Source organism: Helianthus annuus, chromosome 5 (genome assembly GCF_002127325.2).
Source record: "Helianthus annuus cultivar XRQ/B chromosome 5, HanXRQr2.0-SUNRISE, whole genome shotgun sequence".
Classification (NCBI taxonomy): domain Eukaryota; kingdom Viridiplantae; phylum Streptophyta; class Magnoliopsida; order Asterales; family Asteraceae; genus Helianthus; species Helianthus annuus.
Genome location: NC_035437.2, coordinates 171,310,949 through 171,330,201, shown reverse-complemented (window position 1 = coordinate 171,330,201; position 19,253 = coordinate 171,310,949). Strand labels below are relative to the sequence as shown.

Sequence of the window (19,253 nt, the reverse complement as noted above, 5' to 3'; positions counted from 1 at the left end):
CACTAGTAATGGGCACCCATACTAAAATTCAACACTAATGATGAAACCAAGTTCGATGACGTGGCGGAACATAATTGAGTGTGGTGATTGATGGAAAGTGAAACACCCCACCAATTTTATGGTTCGTATACCCCATGATTTTTAGCTTGAACCAATAACATGCAAGTCTAGAGAACAACATAAAATGCATACAAAACCAACGAGTCACATGTCAAGAAGTGAGAAGTTCCTTCAACATTATTAACATTTACACCACATCCCAAAGAGAAATGACTTCTTTTGTATTCTTTGAGATAGAGAATCAAATATGTAACTTGTTAACCATTCCATTGCAACTCTTTTGTTACCTATTCCCAACAACTAAAACTACAACCACTTAAAAAGAATGAAAAACAAAAAATCCAAACCACCATCTTCACCATTTCAATTTCAACACTTCATCAACAAAACCAAACCAAACCAAACTCACAAACAACACCATGGGATCATCCATAGCTAACAACCTCATAATCTACATCTCATCAATAACCGCATCACTTTCCTATTGCTACTTCATATCTTCAAAGCTCCCAAAAGGTCTTTGTAGATTCATCTCTCTCATCCCAATCCTCTACCTCTTCACCATCCTACCCCTCCTCTTCTCCTCCGTCTTCCCAACTGCGGTCGCGTTCTCATTCACCACATGGCTCACAAACTTCAAGCTCATCCGCTTCGCATTCGATCTCGATCACTCCCCATTTCACCCATCCTATTCACTCCTCAAATTCATCACCTTCACTTCATTACCAATCAAATCCAAAACCGCGCATCATAACTCCACAAATTCGGTTCCAAACAGGTTCCGGTTCAAGCTAGGGTTTGAGCTTCTCATCTTCTCCATACTTGTAAAAATAGTATTGAACTACCGAACTCGAGTTCATCAAAAACTCATATCGTTCATATACGGTTGGTTACTATTTCTACTAATCGACATTGTCGCGTACATATCCAACGCTTTGTTGTTTCTTCTCACCGGATTAGAGCTTGAACCACCGTCCGATCATCCATACCTCGCTACATCGTTACAAAACTTTTGGGGAAGATGGAACCTCTTGGTAACAACTACGCTGCGTCACACCGTATACAAACCCGTTCTGTTAGCATTTTGTAACTATAAATGGGGCCCACTGGCTGGAGTATTGGTGTCGTTTCTTGTTTCAGGGTTGATGCATGAGGTTTTTGTTTACCAGTTGTCACGTGCGGCTCCCACGTGGGAGATGACGTCGTTTTTTATGTTGCATGGAGTGTGTGTGGTGGTGGAGATGATTGTTAAGAGAGGGTTGAGTGGTGGACGATGGCGGTTGCCGGAGGTTGTGGCGTGGTTGTTGACGATCGGTTTCGTGTTTGTGACGGGTGTTTTGATGTTTATTCCGCCGTTTATTAGAGGGCGTGTGGATGAGAAAATGATTCGGGAGTATAAGACGCTTGTCGAGTCTGTAAAATCTAAATATTTATGAATTCATGGGTTTGGTTAATGTAGTACACCGTATGTTGTTTGGTGCACATATTCTAATGGTTAGTTATTTGATTTGTCTCATCATCTTAAGTCCAACTCCCACTAGCATCACTTTAAAGAACATTGGTGGTAACAATGAAGTTTCGCCAGTTCAAAACTGAGCCGAACCGTGATTTACCGCAGTGGACCCTCGAACGGCGGGTTTTCCTTGAAACTGGTGGCTTGGGTATGCATCCAACTCTGACCGTTATGGAGGAGGGGATGCATTTGCTCGATTGAGGGCATCGCAGAATGCTTATCCGGTGATTTAGTTGGCTGTTATAAAAAATATAACCATGATTAATATGCAGTAGAGGTTATTGAATTTTTATTTTGGTATATAAAATAAAATAAAAAATGATTACATTGATGCTACAATGTTGTCTCTTACGAAATGTATCATGTTTTTTAAACTACAATGACATCGTTATGTTCACCCTCCTAACATGAAAAGGAAGGTAACTTCTATACGTTGTTGTAACTTATCAAATTATTATAAAAATAATCATATAATAGCAGCACGTATCGTGGTCGAAAGAACTATTATCTTTCAAATTATTATAAAAATAATCATATCAATAGCAACACGTATCGTGGTTGAGAGAACAAAATATTACTCCCTCCGTCCTACTAAAAGTGTCATATTTTGAATTTTCAAAGTCTTTATTTATAAACTTTGACTTTAATTATATATTTTTTTTGTTATATAAAACTTGATGAAAATTAACCCGATAAAAACACTTGTAAAACACACTTAAATCATATAACTTTCATCAAGTATTATCTAACATAAACAAAATTATTTAAGGTCAAAGTTTATAAATAAAGACTTTGAAAATTCAAAATAGGAGACTTTTGTTTGGAGTTAGTATCATTCTTATTTTGTTTCAATTTGCCTTATGGGCCAGAAGACGACTTCAGTTTTACATAAGGCCCAAGTGAAGTTATTGGGCCAGAAGACGACTTCAGTTTTACATAAGGCCCAAGTGAAGTTATTGGGCCAGAAGACGAAACCCGTTAAAGAAGCTAATCGGGTCGGATCTTCAGAAGGTAGTTGATAAGTTAAAAATCTGTTTCAAGGGGAGCTCCGAACAACCACAAGGAACCGTCGCCGGCCACCGGAGATCAGGTCCGTTATATTTTCTTTAATGAATTATATCATCTAGTCGAGCAATCCGTTAAAATATTCTTATTTAATATAATTTTTTTTTCTTCTAATAATTCGATCTGTTTTTATGATTTATTTAGATTTAATTTGATTGGCGATATCGATCTAAACATCATGGGGTTTGTCGTTACAACCCTAACTTTCATCGTGATCGGGATCGTTGCCTGCTTTTGCACACGTGTCTGCTGCAATAAAGGCCCTTCTGCGAATCTGTATGTTTCGATTTTACTATGTTTTGGTTTCAGATTTGGTCAATGTTTTCTTGTTGTTGTTGTTGTTGTTGTTGATATATGTGTGTATGCATAATTACATATATATGTATTGTTGTGTCATCCTTGTTGCAGGAAATGGGGTAAATTTGTTTGATTGATGTTTGTTTGATTGAAATTAGAGCTGTAAACGAACCGAACGTTCAGCAAACAGTTCCTGAACTGTTCGGCGGGAAGTTCGTTCGTTTATTAAAGGAACGAACACGAACAAGAAATTCTGTTAGTTAAGCGAAACAAACGAACATGAACAGAGGATGTGTGCGTTCGTTTATGTTCGTGAACGTTTGATAATGTGTTCAGTTATGTTTGTTCATCCTTGTTTGTTTACATTAAGGTTTTTATATGCTATATTTTTTTATTTTATTGGTTTGAGTTTTAAAAAATTCTTGAAATCTAGTTATACTATATGCCTTTGCCAACATCTTTGTTAAAACTTGAGAAATTTCTTAATTTTTGTGTTAGTTATGTTTATGACAATTGTGTCAACTATATTCGGATAATTAGATTAAGTACGTAATTAATTTTGGTGGATTCTTCTTAATCTTTGTGATGGGAAATTCAGATTTTATTCTAAAATGAATATATGTTGTTCGTATTTGTTTGTGTGCATGAATGTTTGTTTGTGTTCATGTATGTTCGTGTACATGTATTTGTGTTATTGTGTTCGTTTGCGTTCGTTTATGTTCGGTCGTTCATTTCCTTAATGAACGAACACGAACAAATCTCATTCGGTAAGCTTTCGTGAACAGTTCATGAACATGCTCATTCCTTAGCGAACGAACACGAACGGTTCGTTTACAACCCTAATTGAAATTATAGACTCTAGTCTTGTTTATCAGTTTTGAAAACATGGATATCAAATTAGGGAATATGTAGGCATGTCTTACCTCTAGAATTTTTGAAAACATGGATACCAAACTATAAACTTATTCAAATTATTATTACGGTTCATCAATCTTCCATCCTAATGTAGTTTTGTGATCAGAAATAAATAAGAATCAAGTGTCGGAGTTCCATAGTTGTTAATGGCAAATAACGATAAATAGCGATAAGGTATAGCGAATAGAAAAAAAAATAAAATTTATATGTATAGTTATATCAAAATACCCTGGTATACACGCTATTTTACATGTATATTTAACAAAAACCTAAAATCCAGCTATTTTATGACTATATTTAATCGCTATTTATATGCCCCGCTTGCGGTGTGCACATATAATGTATATATGTGTGGGCGCTCGGGGGGCAAAAGTGAAATGGTACTAACTTTAACTTTATTTTACTAATTTCGTGAAAATAACGTTAAAAGCGGCGGATGGTTAATCATGCATCATGTGGTGACGTTGATAGCCGAAAGACACGGGGGTACATGCACCGATCAATCTCTGTCCCGATTGTTTGAGTGTTATGTGTCTTAGGTCCAAGGGTTGATACAAAACTACAATCGAGCCGGGGGTCTCACTGGAAGCAGCCTCTCTATTACTACGGGGTAGAGGTAAGGCTGTCTACATCTACCCTCCTCAGACCCTACCTTAGCTTCGCTATTGGTGGGATTTATTGAGTATGATGATGATGATGATTTAATCGCTATTTATATTTACAAAAATAAAAAGTAAATAAACTGAAATCCCGCTATTTACCCTAGCGACCTTTGACCTATACGCTACGCTATTCGCTATAGCGACCATAGTGGCGACGCTATTGACAACTATGGGTTCATCAATCTTTTATCTTAATGAAGTTGGATAAGAACCAAATTCCATACTAAAAACGTCCATATTACTATTTACTAACAAATTTAATTTTGGTTGCTTGGGTGAAAACTTCCTAGGAGGTCACCGTCCAGGAATTTCTCTCACCCGAGCACAATTAACTGTCGAGTTCTCTCATCTTTAGCCATTGTGTCCAAAATGCATTGGTGACATTATTGCATTATAGTTATCCGACATATCCATGAAACTTATAAAACTTTGTGCAGGTTCCACCTTACATTGGTGATTACTGCTACTATATGCTGTTGGATGATGTAAGTTTGTCTCTTTATCCTTATGCAAGTTTTTTATAAATATATATTTCATAATCCTTCGAATCCCTTTATCTCGTATGCGGGTCAACTGTATGAGTTTGTGGATGGCATTTTGTTATCAAGATAAAACATTGATTTATGATCATATATTACATGGGTAGAGAATATTCTACGTATGTTAAACCGAACAGCCGTTTTGAGTTATCTTCTATAGTTACATGATTATAGTGTTCCATAGACCTATAAAATAAGAATGCATATGACTGCAAGAAACAGAATTAATGCGTTTTTTTGCGAGTTAGACCGAACACCCGTTTTTTTTATTTATTTAGCAGTATGACCTATAATAAGGTGGAAGTTGACGATTCGGTAACTTTGACCAATTTGACCTTTCTGATGTGATGCATGGAAAGCAATTATCTTAAGTAGTTACCTAAAATTTAAGATTTTGAAACTTTCATGGTTTTTTTTTTTCTGGGGTTACATAATGTTGGTTGCTTTGACCATAGCTACTTCTATCCGACTGTAAACGGTAAACCAGTCAGTTATCTTAGATAGGTACCTTAAGTTCAAGATTTTGACACTTTGATGGTTTCTCTAGGGTCAAAAAAATTGGTCACAGAATTAAAAGTTGACCAAATTTGATTATCATCATTATCATGAGTAAATCCCACAAATAGAAAAGCTAAGGTAGGGTCTGAGGAGGGTAGATGTAGACAGCCTTACCTCTACCCCGTAGGAATAGAGAGGCTGCTTCCAGTGAGGCCCCCGGCTCGATTGTAGTTTTGTATCAAGCCTTGGACCTAAGACACATAACACTCAAACAATCGGGACAGAGACTGATTGGTGCATGTACCCCCGTGTCCTTCAGCTATCAACGTCACCACATGATGCATGATTAATCATCTGCCGCTTTTAACGTTATTTTCACGAAATTAGTAAAACAACGTTAAAGTTGGTACCATTTCACTTTTGCCCTCCGAGCGCCCACACATATATACATTATATGTGCACACCGCAAGTGGAGCAGTGACCAAATTTGATTATCTTATATGCAATTTGCCCTTATTTCTAAGTTAAAAAAAAAAAAAAAAAAAAAAAAAAAAACACCCTCCAGACGAGCAACCCTAAACCGCATAAGAGGTAAATTTTGCACTTACCTACTCCTTGGTTGCAATTTGTTTTATACTAATTTTCTATTTTTGCTTCAAAGATACTGGTGTGAAGATACAAATGTATGATAGATGAACTTTGTGATTCATTGATTCTTAAATTTTTACTAGACTGTGTTATATGTATGTCCATGTATAAGCATATAAATCTAGAACCTAAATGATAAGATAATTTAAACTGTTGTCATAGTTTATAAATTGAATACTTAAAAGTTAAAATAACCACACTTAAGCCTAAGCCCTCTTGAGTTAAATGCCATTTTAGTCCCTGCGGTTTGGGTCATTTTGTCAGTTTAGTCCAAAGGTTTGAAACGTTGTCTTTTTAGTCCAAATAGTTTCAAACGTTGCCATTTTAGTCCACTGGGTTAACTTCATTCATTTTTTATGTTAACGAGAAGAGCAATTCAGCCATTTTATATGTAATTCTGTTAACTAGAAGGGCAGTTTGACCATATAAAATGACCAAATTGCCATTCTCGTTAACAGAAAAAATGGATGAAGTTAACCCAGTGGACTAAAATGGCAACGTTTGAAACTATTTGGACTAAAATGGCAGCGTTTCAAACCTTTGGACTAAACTAGCAAAATGGCCAAACCACAGGGACTAAAATGGCATTTAACTCCCTCTCTTTTTTACTTTACTCATCAAAGAAAATAGTTTGTAAGTTTTTTATCAAAGAACAACTAGAGCACTGTGAGAACTGCATAAACACTACTACTTTGGCTTTAACTAGTGATACATAAGATGGTTATGTAACCGCATAACGGTCCCTCTTTCTCTCTCCCCTTATATATGGTCAGCACAATGTATAAGCGTTAATGTGATTCTCACGTTTCTTTACTTAAAATTGGTTTTATACCGAACGCATCTGTATATACAAGTGTTTATGCGGTTCTCGTGGTTTCTATCTCTGTGTGTGTGAGTGTGACACAATAGTCTATAAATAACCACTTGGGGTGTCCCAGTGGCCAGCCTCACTCACCTCTTCCTAGAGGACCCCGGTTCGAATCCTAGCAGGTACACCCTCCAGGATCTCGCGTCGGGTTGGGTATTAACCGCCAGGCAGCTATGGGGCTAAGCTAGCTTGTGGAGTGGGATCACTCCAGCGGTTGGGAGGACCGTGCAATATCCCCCCCCCCCCCACACACACACACACAATAGTCTATAAATTAATAAGGAAAATATATTTTTGTGGATTTTGGCAGGTGGGCAATTGTTTATCTTGCACAGATGAACCCACTCATAGTCCCAATTTTGAGTGAAGGAGAATGAAGCAACCTCAGAAAGCAAATGCAGTAACAACCTCCTTCTTGGCCTTTTAGCATTTGTGAATTAAATTAAGGATGGGATGGATCTGAATTTAATGAGGAGTGATTTTTTCTGAATTTATTTAATTCAAAATAGTAATATGTTAAAGATTGGTATGAACTGCAAACATCTTTGCATTTAATTATCTTGCTATTTGTTATATGAGGATTTAATGCTCTGTTACTTGGCTTTCTTGTTCATTCTTGAGCTTGTGGAATAAAATAAATTTGATTTTTTAATATTTTCCTCTTTGTATTGTGTTTGGTTTCTTTTCGCGTATTAGTACTTTATTATACAGAAGCACTCGCTTAAAGATCCGTGCGGACAACCTAATTAAATCTTTATGTATCTTATATTCGATATATACGTAAAATGATGTCGCGTTTAAATTGTATTTCAAGCATATGGAATCAAAACAAAGACAAAAGAAAGAAATGTCACCTGCAAATCTACGGCAAATGATATTATTACTATGGAATATCTTGTGCAGAAAGGTTTGTGGTTATATTCGCCAGGGGTTGATGATAATGTTTTAAACCTTATTAGTGGCGAGACTCATGTTCGTACTTTGTGGAACAAGCTTGAGGAGTTATATGCTCGGAAGACCGCTAGACCAGAAACAATAAATTGTTCTTCATTAAACATTTGATAAACCTCAAGATAAAAGATAAAACAGATGAAGAGTGGTATGAGAGCTATTGGCCCTTGTAATTGGGTTAAGACTTGTGTGAACGATGGAAGCTAATACTAGTAGAAATGTGAATTTAAATAGTTCTAATTATCATGTTTGAAAAGACAAGATGGAAGACTTCCATTATGTGAAAGATTATTAATTGCCTGTTTTACTAATCTTTTCCAGCCACATAACTAGAAGTTAAAGTTACAGAAACTTTAGAAAGAAAAAGAAGAGAAGAAGAATTTCCTGTCACTTTCTGACCTACCTGCAGAGATCGTCAATTTCCTGGAGATTAAACTTTAGTAATATCATACGCATAAAGTTATACCTTAATACTTATTTGTAATAGGCTTTCTACGTAGTACTAGTAGTGGAAGAGAAAAGTGGGCATGGGGTGCTCCACGTGGGCGATATGGGCGTGGAACACCACGCTGGGTGGGTGTGGGTGGGTTAGGCATGACTTTACTCTGTAGCCACAAGATCCTTGGTCAACATGTGAATGTTGAGTGTTAGTGTGGCCAATATATTTCATGTTATACAAAACCTCCCATACGCAATAGTGAAGCTTGAGATTTTCGACTGGATGGTCGAAAACGTATATACCTAAAAAAAATATAAAACCGGGGGGTCGAAAACGTATATACCTAAAAAATTCTATACGAAAACTACATACCGGACACTACTTAGCGAAAAGTCCCCCCCCCCCCACCACATATAAATAAAGTGTATCGCGTTTAAATTATTAGGTTTAAAAAATATCAGGTTGTGTTTTGAGTTAATGTATCTAAATTGTTCAATATATAGGTTGTGTTCATCGGTTCATGGTATATTGTAATTAAAAAAGTCAACCTATTTAAAAACGGAAAATTGGTATTTAATAAACCAACCTTTAACCAGTTGGTAAATAATAATCCAACCTACAGAATTGGTATATAATAATCCTACCTATCAACATGTTGGTACTCAATGAACTTCCGTTAATTTTTTTTAACTGAAGTTAGTTTTTAACTTTTATTTATTACACAAACAGCCCCTGTAGTTATAATTTACTAGTTTTAAGTTTTATTTATTACACAAACAGACCCTGTAGTTATAAAAAAATCATAAAAATCAAAAAAATTCTAAAAAATCCAAAAAAAAAAATCATAAAAATCCTAAAAAAAATAAAAAAAAATCTAAAAAATCAATTAAAATGCACAAAAAACTTAGAAATTTATGATTGTTTGATCTTGTTAACCAGGTGCAAACAACAAAAAAAAAACATTAACTAATACCTTCCAAGGCCAAAGAGTTGTAATTGAAGTCTCAGCCATAGAAATAAAAAGCAGACAAACCAAAAAGTGCAGCCAAAATCAACCCCTGTTCCTTCAAAACCTTAAGAACCATCAAAACTTTTGGCATATAATTGACCATAGACCCTTTAACCTGCTCCAAACCCACAAAATTCCCACCATTTAAAACCCCTTCCGCAGCCAAAACCCCTCTGCATCCCAACACACAACAAACAGCCCCCAAAATCAAACCCTTTTTCACCAAGATTTCAAGAAAACTGGAACCCAAAGTTGAGGGGTTGTCAAGACTGCTGCTACTTTTGACCCAAACAGATCTCAAGCCTCTGTCTTTTTGAACAACAGTGGTGAATCTTGAATCGTAAAAGTTTGTTAGAGCAATCTTGTGGCTGAATCGAAGAGGGGTACAATGTAAGACTCGTGGGGGTGTTCTTGATGGTAATCTGAAAAGGGGGAGTTTAAGTTTAGGGGTTGTTTGGTACGATGAAATTGAGGAGTCAATAGCGACCACATCTGATACGTGCCTCATGGCTCATGCATCACAACCCATGCACCTGACCCATCTCCACGTTATGCATGATAGATTAGTTTTGACCATTATAGGGTAGTTATCATCCATGATCACCCATGTTCACATTTATTTATGTTTTGCACTATTATTTCAGTTATGCATTTTATGTATTTAAATAGATTGAAGGAATGACAAAAAGAGGAGAAGAAAAATTGTGGAAAAAATAGTCTCTTCTTGTCTTGTGTTCTTGGAGCTTGACCCCCTCTAAGGGTTATCTATCTTGGGAGTTTGTAGGTTTTCTCCGTAAACCTATCAACATCCATGTGGGTATTTCTTGAAAATAGACAATTGGTGGATTGAATAGGGTTTTGTGAGATGGGTTAGTGGAGAAGATGAATATGGTGGTGGTGGTGGTGGTGCTTATTGGAATTTTTTAGGATTTTTATAATTTTTATAATTTTTATAGTTTTTTTGATTTTTTTAGAATTTTTTTGATTATTTAGAATTTTTTTATTTTTTTATGATTTTTTTAGGATTTTTATGATTTTTTAGTTTTTTTTTATTTTTTAGAGTTTTTTTGATTTTTTAGAATTTTTATGATTTTTTTATTTTTTATATTTTTTTTTGATTTTTTAGAAATTTTTTGATTTTTTAGAATTTTTATGATTTTTTTTATAACTACAGGGTCTGTTTGTGTAATAAATAAAACTTAAAACTAGTAAATTATAACTACAGGGGCTGTTTGTGTAATAAATAAAAGTTAAAAACTAACTTAAGTTAAAAAAAAATTAACGGAAGTTCATTGAGTACCAACATGTTAATAGGTAGGATTATTATATACCAATTCTGTAGGTTAGATTATTATTTACCAACTGGTTAAAGGTTGGTTTATTAAATACCAATTTTCCTTACAACCTTATTAAAATTTGTTCAGTTATTTTAAATGTGTATAAGTTAAGGTTTATACAACTTGTATTCACGTGCATCAACTTCAACCCGTCAACATGCCTTGTCGGTTAGGTACCCTTTTAGAACTAGAACGCAAGCAGAACTAAATCTTTGTGCCACCGATTCCTAGCCTAAACAAGGTCGTTTCCTTAAAACCGAATAAAAAATATCTGGGTCTTGATAAGACCAAACCAAACCACACCATAAGGGCACCAAACCGGATCAAACCAATAACCAAACTTTTTCAAATCATGGATCGAGACCCAGACTACACATGGTCCCAGTCCTTCCCTGGTCATACCAATTTCAATGGTCCAGACCGAGTTATGTACACCCCTTGTAAAGGCACAAGTATTGTTATTGAAGGTACCTGTTATCGTCTGGGAAAATGTTCTTGGTAATTTATGGCTTTTTCATGTCTTCTTCCAGTACTGACTACTGACCATGGGGGTTATGCTACAAATACAAATCACATGTGTAGAACGAGTGTGTCGAATGAATCAACCCCAGAAATATAAGCATACATATCAACCGATACACAAACTAGAACTCAAGAAGCCTGATGTGCTCCAAGGTGTCTAGGTCTCAAAAACCGAGGCACAAGGCGCGCGCATCACATACGAAGACGTTGCTCTATCTACAAGACTACAACCAAATAAGCTATATTTACAACCAGAAGCGTCGTCTCTCTTATCTGTTTTACATATCAACCTTTTTATTAAGTTGACTTTTCAAAATATATACCCAAATTATGACCAATTTTGACCCAGAACTCCAGAAGTTCGCTCCTGATGCGGGGTTTTTTTTTTTTTTTTTTTTTGCGGGACTTTTCAAACCAAGATCAATGGTAACAAAATACTTAAAATTGTTTACGGAAACATCTTATTTCACTCGCAAACAACCAATTTAGATATTCAATTCCAAACACCCTCAAAATAGATAAACAGTTTTAATAAGCAATCCACAAGTAAATATGCGCAAAAGGCTGTTTAATTAAAACACGAGTTATGGTACAAACAGATATCAAAAGTGGAAACAAAAGATAAACAGGTCGAGAAGCTTGTCTCAGACATGAAATATAGATATATAGAAACTGTTACCTTTGTTTCTTTATCACAAGTATTTTAGAATCATATATATAGCAACGACCAGCACAACAATCCCAACAACAGATATCAACATGCATAAGCACGAGCAGCCACCCCTGGCGCGTTTATTCAGAATCGCCAGATTCTTTTGCACTCTCTGTTTTTTATTAAAAGAACAAACACACAAATTTTAAGATTCAAACACCAATAAAGTAAAACAAAAAAAAATTACAAGTATAATAAAAAGTTGTCAAAAAAGTAACAGATAGAAAAATCTGCTTCTGGGCTCCCGGAGATGAGTAGACGTAACATTATAGGTGGCAGAATGTCAGTTTGACGGGTCAAAACGGAAACATTTTTAGTTTGTGGTCAAAACAGGTTGGGTTAGCCCACCAAAATTCTTTTTTGCATAGTATTAAAGGCGTTAGGCACACTCAAGGCGCATAGGCCTCGCCTGGGGCCTAGGCGCAAAGCGCAAAAAAAGCGAGGGCCTGAGAAAAATAAGGCGTATAATGAAAAAAAAATTAAAACATATTATGTATTAGAAAAAGAATACTATTCTTTAAATAAAATAAACAAAATTCTATCATATAACACTTTATATCATCTATTTAGTACAAAAAGTTCTAAAATGTTGGTGTATTAGTGTAAAAAAGTAGTTTTCCTTAGATAAAAGAAGAATTCTTGCTAGAATCTTGTTGGAATTTAGAGACTTTGGGCGGAAACTCTCAGGAATCTAGGAATCTCGCCGGAATGTGCCTGAACCATCACCTAGAGAATTAAAGCGCAATTTCCTCGACTTAAAGCGCAACTGACTCGCCTCGCCTGAAAAATGGGCCTAGGCGCAAGAGGCGATGGCTTTTAACAACCATGCTTTTTTGTACAATTCTTTGGATTTTGTAAATAATAATTAGTAATTTAGTATATTATCGACATAATGATCAAATTTTTGAATAACTCAATTTAAGAGGTTATAAACACTTGTAAATATATAAGGCTACAGTATATTGTTTGACCATAATGCTGCATTTCTATGTGATGCGTTTTCGACAAAATATAGAAATAACTACATGACAGAAACAAATATCAACTTTTTTCATGATTTTACCAACCAACTTTAGAATAGGTGCAAAAATAGAAACCATAATCATTTTAAATGATTTACTTGTAAACTACTGATGTGGCACTGGTTGATGGCATGCCAACTGCCACATCAGATGCAACATACTCAAAAAATGCTTAGGTAAAAAAAGATCAAAATAACAATTTATTTGCATGTTTGAAAATGATCCTTTTTTTCAAAAACTTAAATGAAAAATAGACATTGTACGTCATCAGATGTCACGTGACATATACAAAAAAAGACCCTGCAATTGGTGATAAAATGCAAGTGCACTTAATTTGAAGTTGGTTGCTAAAATGGAGAAGAACCGTAAAGTTTATTTCGATGTCATTCGTTAGCCCTAGAATATAACCCAAATTAAGTAGTTTTTTTGCAAAAGTGGGTTAATATTACCACCTCAATAGGACATTACATTGCCATACTAAGGTGCTGTTTGTTTTTTCAGATGTAAAATGTCTGTAGTCTGCGAACCACATCTGCAGGCATCTGCAAGAGAAGATGTGGCCCAAATGTCTGCAGTCTGCAAGGAGAAGAGGGTTTGTTTTTTTCCTTCAAAAACAACTTCACACACACAACACACACAAGCTCTCTCTCTCTGCTCTCTCTCTCTCTACAAACTCTCTCTCTCTACAACCACCACCACCATCGCACCACCTCTGCCACCACCACCGCACCACCTCCGCCATCACACCACCGCCTCTCTCTCTCTCTACGGTCTCTCTCTCTCTCACAGAACACTCTCTCTCTACAACCACCACCACCACCGCACCACCTCCGCCACCACCACCGCACCACCTCCGCCATCACACAGGTCTCTCTCTCTCTCTCTCTCACAGGTCTCTCTCTCTCTCTCACAGATCTCTCTCTCTCTCACAGGTCTCTCTCTCTCTACGGAAGGGGTACGGGATCGGGATCGGGGTACGGGGACGATACGGGAACGAGGAACGGCAAAACTCAAAATTTCAAGATACGGGTACGGCAATAAAAAATATAAAAAAATAAAAATATATTAAACAAATTCCAAAAATACTACTTCTTCCAAAGGTAATTAATTATCAATAATCAAAGCATTTTCAAATTCCGGTTCATCTAGTGAGAGATCGGCAATCGATAGAGAATTAGAGATGATGATATTTGAGAGTTTAGAGATTAGAGAAGCCGAATATGATAGGTCTATTTATTTAATGGCCAATTGTGGAATTTGAAAGGGTTAAAACCCTAAAATTAAATGGAAACGGGTTGGATACTCCTACCAGATACGTTCCCGTCATTGGAGACGTTTAGGAAATGTCCCTGACGAGTACCCATGGTCTTTCCGTCCCCGACAAGTACCCGATACGGGTACGGCCACATAAATGGAGTCCCCGTGCTACATAGTTGCCATATCCCTTAAGAACCTAGTTCCGAAAAGGAACATTTAAACAACTAAAGAACTCAAAATATTTCATTGATGATTATCGAGTTCTTATTCTTATATCAAGCAAGTTAATTAACAAAAGTGTCACCTTGAGTCGGGAATTTGTGACATCCACATGTTCGTCAAGGTCATCCTGCATATCAAAAAGAGCAAAGCAAAAGTTTTTAATATCACTAATGCTGCATTCATAAACTCTTAGAGTAGCCATTATGTATAGAATAAGAAAGTGACATACAATGAGCCTAGTGTGCAAATCAAGTTCCTCATTGACCGCCAATGCAATATGTTTGGTACTTAGCACTGTCTCCTCCAGTTTTTCTAGGCCTTCGTCTTGCTCTGTAACTCAAAATAACATGATTCATTACCAGAAAATAGATAGGGTTGTCAATTTCGATCTGTTTATGTGAAAACAGGCTGATTTGGGCTTTAGCTTCACGCCCCGCACCGCAGGTTAAGCTGGTGAAATTTTAAAACTTTAACAACAAAAGAAACAGGTCAAATGGGTTGAACAGATCGTGTAAACCATGACATAATCAAGTGTTTTGTAAACTTCTAAATTGTTTTATCATAAAAAAGAGATCTTTACTTTTTCAATTACGCAAGTGTTTATAATCGTATCAAGTATTTAAAAATTTTAAAAAACATGTCCCATCACCAGGTTGATTTGGGCTTTATTTTCATGCTAATGGATTAAGTGTGGTGAAATTGCTATAATAATAGTGTTTACAAACATATTTAGTATAATAGTATACTACTTAATTATAAAATAGAAATAACACAAAAAAAAAATTAGTGGGTTGACCCAACTCAGCCCATTTTGACCCGCCTTAAAATTATACACATTTTGCCACAAAACCTGTTATTTATAACTGTTTTTTTAACTTGTATGACCCACCCGTTATGCCCCGTATAGCTATAATGTTTTTCAATCAGCCCACTTTCAATGTTTCAAATTTCAATTGTTGTATGTACATGTAAAACATGTTTACAAGGGCCAAGGGAATGAGTTACAAGTAATCCATGACATAATCAAGAGTTTAATAGGTTAATGTGCATGTAAAACATGTCTTCAAAATTAATCACAAAATAATAACTCACCTCTCATAACTTGTCTTTGAAGACCAACAATGCCAGAGTTGTCCAAACCAGCTGTCCTGCTAACTACATCAGCTGGCTTAGTATCTGGCCCGAGTAAACTGTCCCTGTTAGCAAAGTTTGACATGTTCAACGTAGAGGCCATCTGTGTAACTTTTGTTCTCATGTTTGTTAGCATATCTCTACGTCGATTCATCTCTTTCTCTGTTCTGCAAATAACAGGTAAAATGTTCCCAATGTTCATAGATAATTGCATAAGAACTTCAATAAGAATAATTATAGATGAAAATCAATTAATGAGATCTGCGCTTTATATATCATATACTTGTATCACTCGCGGATTAGGCGATGCTAGTCTAATTAGGAATAAATTTTAGATGCAATTCAGAAACAAATGATTAAACATGATGCTGCATCCCAAGCTCGATTTTCATCGTCATTGTTTCTTACAAAACAAAAGTTAGTTTCATTATGTGGCTCAAAATCAACCCCTCCCCCCAGATTACTGAACATAAATGTTCACCTGAAAACTCAAGAGTTGATGGCGTATACGTGATATAAGTGGAAAAATAGGATTAGCTTCTTTTAATTCCACTCATTTGGTTTGTCCCAGAAACTATCATTACAGTTAAACAAGCATGAGCACATCATAACATCTAACGGCCAATGCTTTCATATCAAGCTACAATTATAGTCAAAAGAAAATATATACATGTAATATAGGTATTAGGTGCTGCAAATTAATTAAGTTAAAGTTTCAAAAAGTGTATAGCAACGACAAAAAAGTGCTTCTTTCTAACCCAAAGTAAATGAAAAAACTATCTCAAACACAAGCATTTCAAAAGAAAGACAATGTATAGAACTAGTTACATAGCAAAAACTCACTACCCAGAAGCATGCTACTAAGAATCTCCATAAATCAACACCTAGAACTAAGAACATATGAGAGGAAAAGATGAGTGTGTTAGACATACTTCCTTCTATCATGCAAATAGATCCCATGTTAAACTGTGGAAGTCAATACTACTTACTTTGTCGCTCATAAATTAATATCATACAACTAATTATTTCTGGGATCACATACTTAATTAATCCCATACATGAATATGAGCAGTCAAATACCGACTTACAATGGCTGTTTAGCAGGAAGCTTTGTAAGAAGAGACTGTAAGCTATCAAGTCTGGTTCCTAATATGGTAATTTTTCTGCGTATAGCAGACGAATGGCGCTGTGCTTCAGGCCCTGAGCCGTACGAACTCCTTGCCGATATCATGTTGCTGATGTCATCGGATAGTTTAGAGGCTTCGTTATATTCCCTCACCCAAAGATCCGCAGATGAAGCCATTATTGATCTGCAAAACATTGTGACACATAAAATACATTCACGTAATTCCTACAGGCTACAATCTCGCTCTGATACATGTGTTTATGAACAGGAAATATATACATATGTGTGTGTAAAATACATCAATTAATTCCTACCGACTACATTCTCACTCTGATACATGTGTGTATATGAACAGGAAATATATACATAAACACACACAAATATATGTTCATATGTGTGTGTTTAAAATACATCAGATTATTCCTACCGACTACATTCTCGCTCTGATACATGTGTTTATGAACAGGAAATACACACACACATATATGCAAGCGTGTGTAAAATACATCAACTAATTCCTACCGACTACATTCTCACTCGGATACTTGCGTGTTTTTTTTTTATTGTTAATTGAATTTCATTCCAATCACCAAGGCAAATTACATAAGGATAGCAGGTAGACGAGCAACAAACTGCGCCGCCATCCATATATACATACACACACATATATGTGTGTGTGTATAAAATACATCAATTAATTCCTACCGACTACATTCTCGCTCGGATACATATGTGCATATATATGAACAGGTAATATATACATACACACATACACATATATGTGTGTGTATATAATCAGTACTTTAAACTCTCTAAAACCGAATCAATTAATACGAAAATTAGTTCCATATATCATTCAACCAAAATGAACGTTGCGAATTTCACAATCTACGAACAAATCCTATAATTGTTCTACAAACAAATGCTATATATGTTCAAATTTAGAGAAATTAGGGCACCGACAACGTCGTTGACGAACAATCACGAATTCACGATCGTACATACATCTGTTTATCTGAATTTCATATAGAATATAATAAAGGAAGAATTGAACAAATACAAACACAATTTACCTCAATCGATCTGTGATACGAACAGTGAGATAAAATTGAATCAGATGAACAGATTTACAGATCTAATAGTCGATTTGAAATTATTGAATGATGATGATGATAATAATATTTTAAGATTTGTGGTAGGAAACACACGGCGCCACCATTCACCGGCGAATTTGTCCTTGACTTGTCGTCACCGTCTGTATAACACGCACGAAAACGAAATAAAATAATGTGAGAGGTTTCCAGAGCGAAAGTTGGTTGTTACAGGTTGGTGTACATATTTTGATGCATGAGGTACGTTGGTTTAAAGAGATGGTGTTTGAATTGAGAAGTAATTGGTGTGGAAATAATAAGGGCAAAAACATTTAAATGTTTCGGGGTCTGAAAACGACGCCGTGCTAAGTGGATGGATGACTTGATGGGTGGTGCACGCTGTCAAGCACCTTGCACCCGTTTCTTTAGAAATTGCATACGTTGATTGGTACATGGGACATGATTTGTGTGATAAACTACGCCCCTATCAATGCATACCAACCATGAGTCTTCTTGAATTAATTGGGAGAATTTGATTAGTGGTAGAGGATGATGGGTCATAGACCACACCATCTAGGGTGGAGTGATGTGGCGCTTATGTGGAAGGTCGTGGTGGTGAGATTAGGAACATCACCACACCACATACCCTTATAGTGGTACAACATCGATTTGGTATGGGTAGTGAAAAATACCAAAATGAAACTGAAAACCGCAAAATATAAATACTGGTAACGATTTATGTTAAGTCATGTCAGTATCGATTCAGTATGATATCGATACGCTACCCTTCTTATACTATATTAGAAATGCTTATTGAGTTATTTCTAGTATGTGGTAACCCGTTGAGTAGTAATATGTAGGAGTGTTCAAAACTAGTTCAAACAAAACTAGTTCAAACATCTGAATATCCATTTATTTGTTTTATTTCTTACTTTTTATTTATTTTTTTAATTTTAAATCGGATATTTCGAATATACGAATATAAATTTTCGGATATCCGGCTATATTTTTGGATATTTTTCGGATAATTCAGACTTTTTCGGATATCTAAAAAAATAATTTATAGATTTTCGAATATCATATCCAATTTTTTTTAAAATCACTATCCAGGTCCGAAAGATTCAGATATACGAATTTTCAGAAGTTCGGATTAGATTTTCGTATTCGAATACTTTTGAACATTGTGTTGGTGCCATTGATGAGATGGTCCTTGGACAAGCCGGGTTCCCTTGTACTTAAATAATGACAAGCTTCACCTTAGAAAGGATCATTTATTGCAACCGTTGTTTCACGTAGTTGTATTAAGTTGAAATATGTATGCGCCTAAACACAATTGGGTTGATGAGCATGGCGGAACTTAACATCCCAC

The 19,253-nt window shown here is 35.7% G+C and overlaps 3 protein-coding genes across 4 annotated transcripts; 2 read left to right on the top strand and 1 right to left on the bottom strand.

Annotated features, from left to right (window-relative positions):
- The first annotated feature begins 479 nt into the window (after positions 1–479).
- LOC110944092 (probable long-chain-alcohol O-fatty-acyltransferase 5) lies at positions 480–1,496 on the top strand. The gene has a single exon (XM_022185807.1). The coding sequence runs from the start codon at positions 480–482 to the stop codon at positions 1,494–1,496; it is 1,017 nt and encodes a 338-aa protein (XP_022041499.1).
- Positions 1,497–2,525: 1,029 nt separating this feature from the next.
- LOC110942100 (V-type proton ATPase subunit e1) lies at positions 2,526–7,717 on the top strand. The gene is made up of 4 exons (XM_022183816.2): positions 2,526–2,663; positions 2,783–2,914; positions 4,950–4,997; positions 7,376–7,717. The coding sequence occupies exons 2-4, from the start codon at positions 2,817–2,819 to the stop codon at positions 7,440–7,442; spliced, it is 213 nt and encodes a 70-aa protein (XP_022039508.1). The 5' UTR covers positions 2,526–2,663; positions 2,783–2,816; the 3' UTR covers positions 7,443–7,717.
- A 4,138-nt stretch (positions 7,718–11,855) lies between these two features.
- LOC110942101 (syntaxin-52) lies at positions 11,856–18,322 on the bottom strand. 2 transcript variants are annotated; one of them, XM_035990406.1, is made up of 7 exons: positions 17,867–18,322; positions 16,756–16,977; positions 15,629–15,834; positions 14,766–14,866; positions 14,619–14,663; positions 14,367–14,510; positions 11,867–12,147 (listed from the first exon to the last, which is right to left on the bottom strand). In XM_035990406.1, the coding sequence occupies exons 2-6, from the start codon at positions 16,968–16,970 to the stop codon at positions 14,394–14,396; spliced, it is 684 nt and encodes a 227-aa protein (XP_035846299.1). In that variant the 5' UTR covers positions 16,971–16,977; positions 17,867–18,322; the 3' UTR covers positions 11,867–12,147; positions 14,367–14,393. The 2 variants fall into 2 exon arrangements, with proteins under 2 accessions (XP_022039509.1, XP_035846299.1); XM_022183817.2 differs by lacking the exon at positions 14,367–14,510 and having other exon boundaries at positions 11,856–12,147.
- Between the last annotated feature and the right edge of the window lie 931 nt (positions 18,323–19,253).

Bases quoted from the DNA above. Each gene is read 5' to 3' on its own strand.
- LOC110944092 (XM_022185807.1), top strand. From the start codon at position 480: ATGGGATCATCCATAGCTAACAACCTCATAATCTACATCTCATCAATA.
- LOC110942100 (XM_022183816.2), top strand. From the start codon at position 2,817: ATGGGGTTTGTCGTTACAACCCTAACTTTCATCGTGATCGGGATCGTT. The intron at 2,915-4,949 runs GTATGTTTCGAT...AACTTTGTGCAG, and splicing joins AAAGGCCCTTCTGCGAATCT to GTTCCACCTTACATTGGTGA. The intron at 4,998-7,375 runs GTAAGTTTGTCT...GGATTTTGGCAG, and splicing joins ACTATATGCTGTTGGATGAT to GTGGGCAATTGTTTATCTTG.
- LOC110942101 (XM_022183817.2), bottom strand. From the start codon at position 16,970: ATGGCTTCATCTGCGGATCTTTGGGTGAGGGAATATAACGAAGCCTCT. The intron at 14,664-14,765 runs GTATGTCACTTT...TTTGATATGCAG, and splicing joins ATTTGCACACTAGGCTCATT to GATGACCTTGACGAACATGT. The intron at 12,148-14,618 runs GTGACACTTTTG...AATAAAAAACAG, and splicing joins TCACAAATTCCCGACTCAAG to AGAGTGCAAAAGAATCTGGC.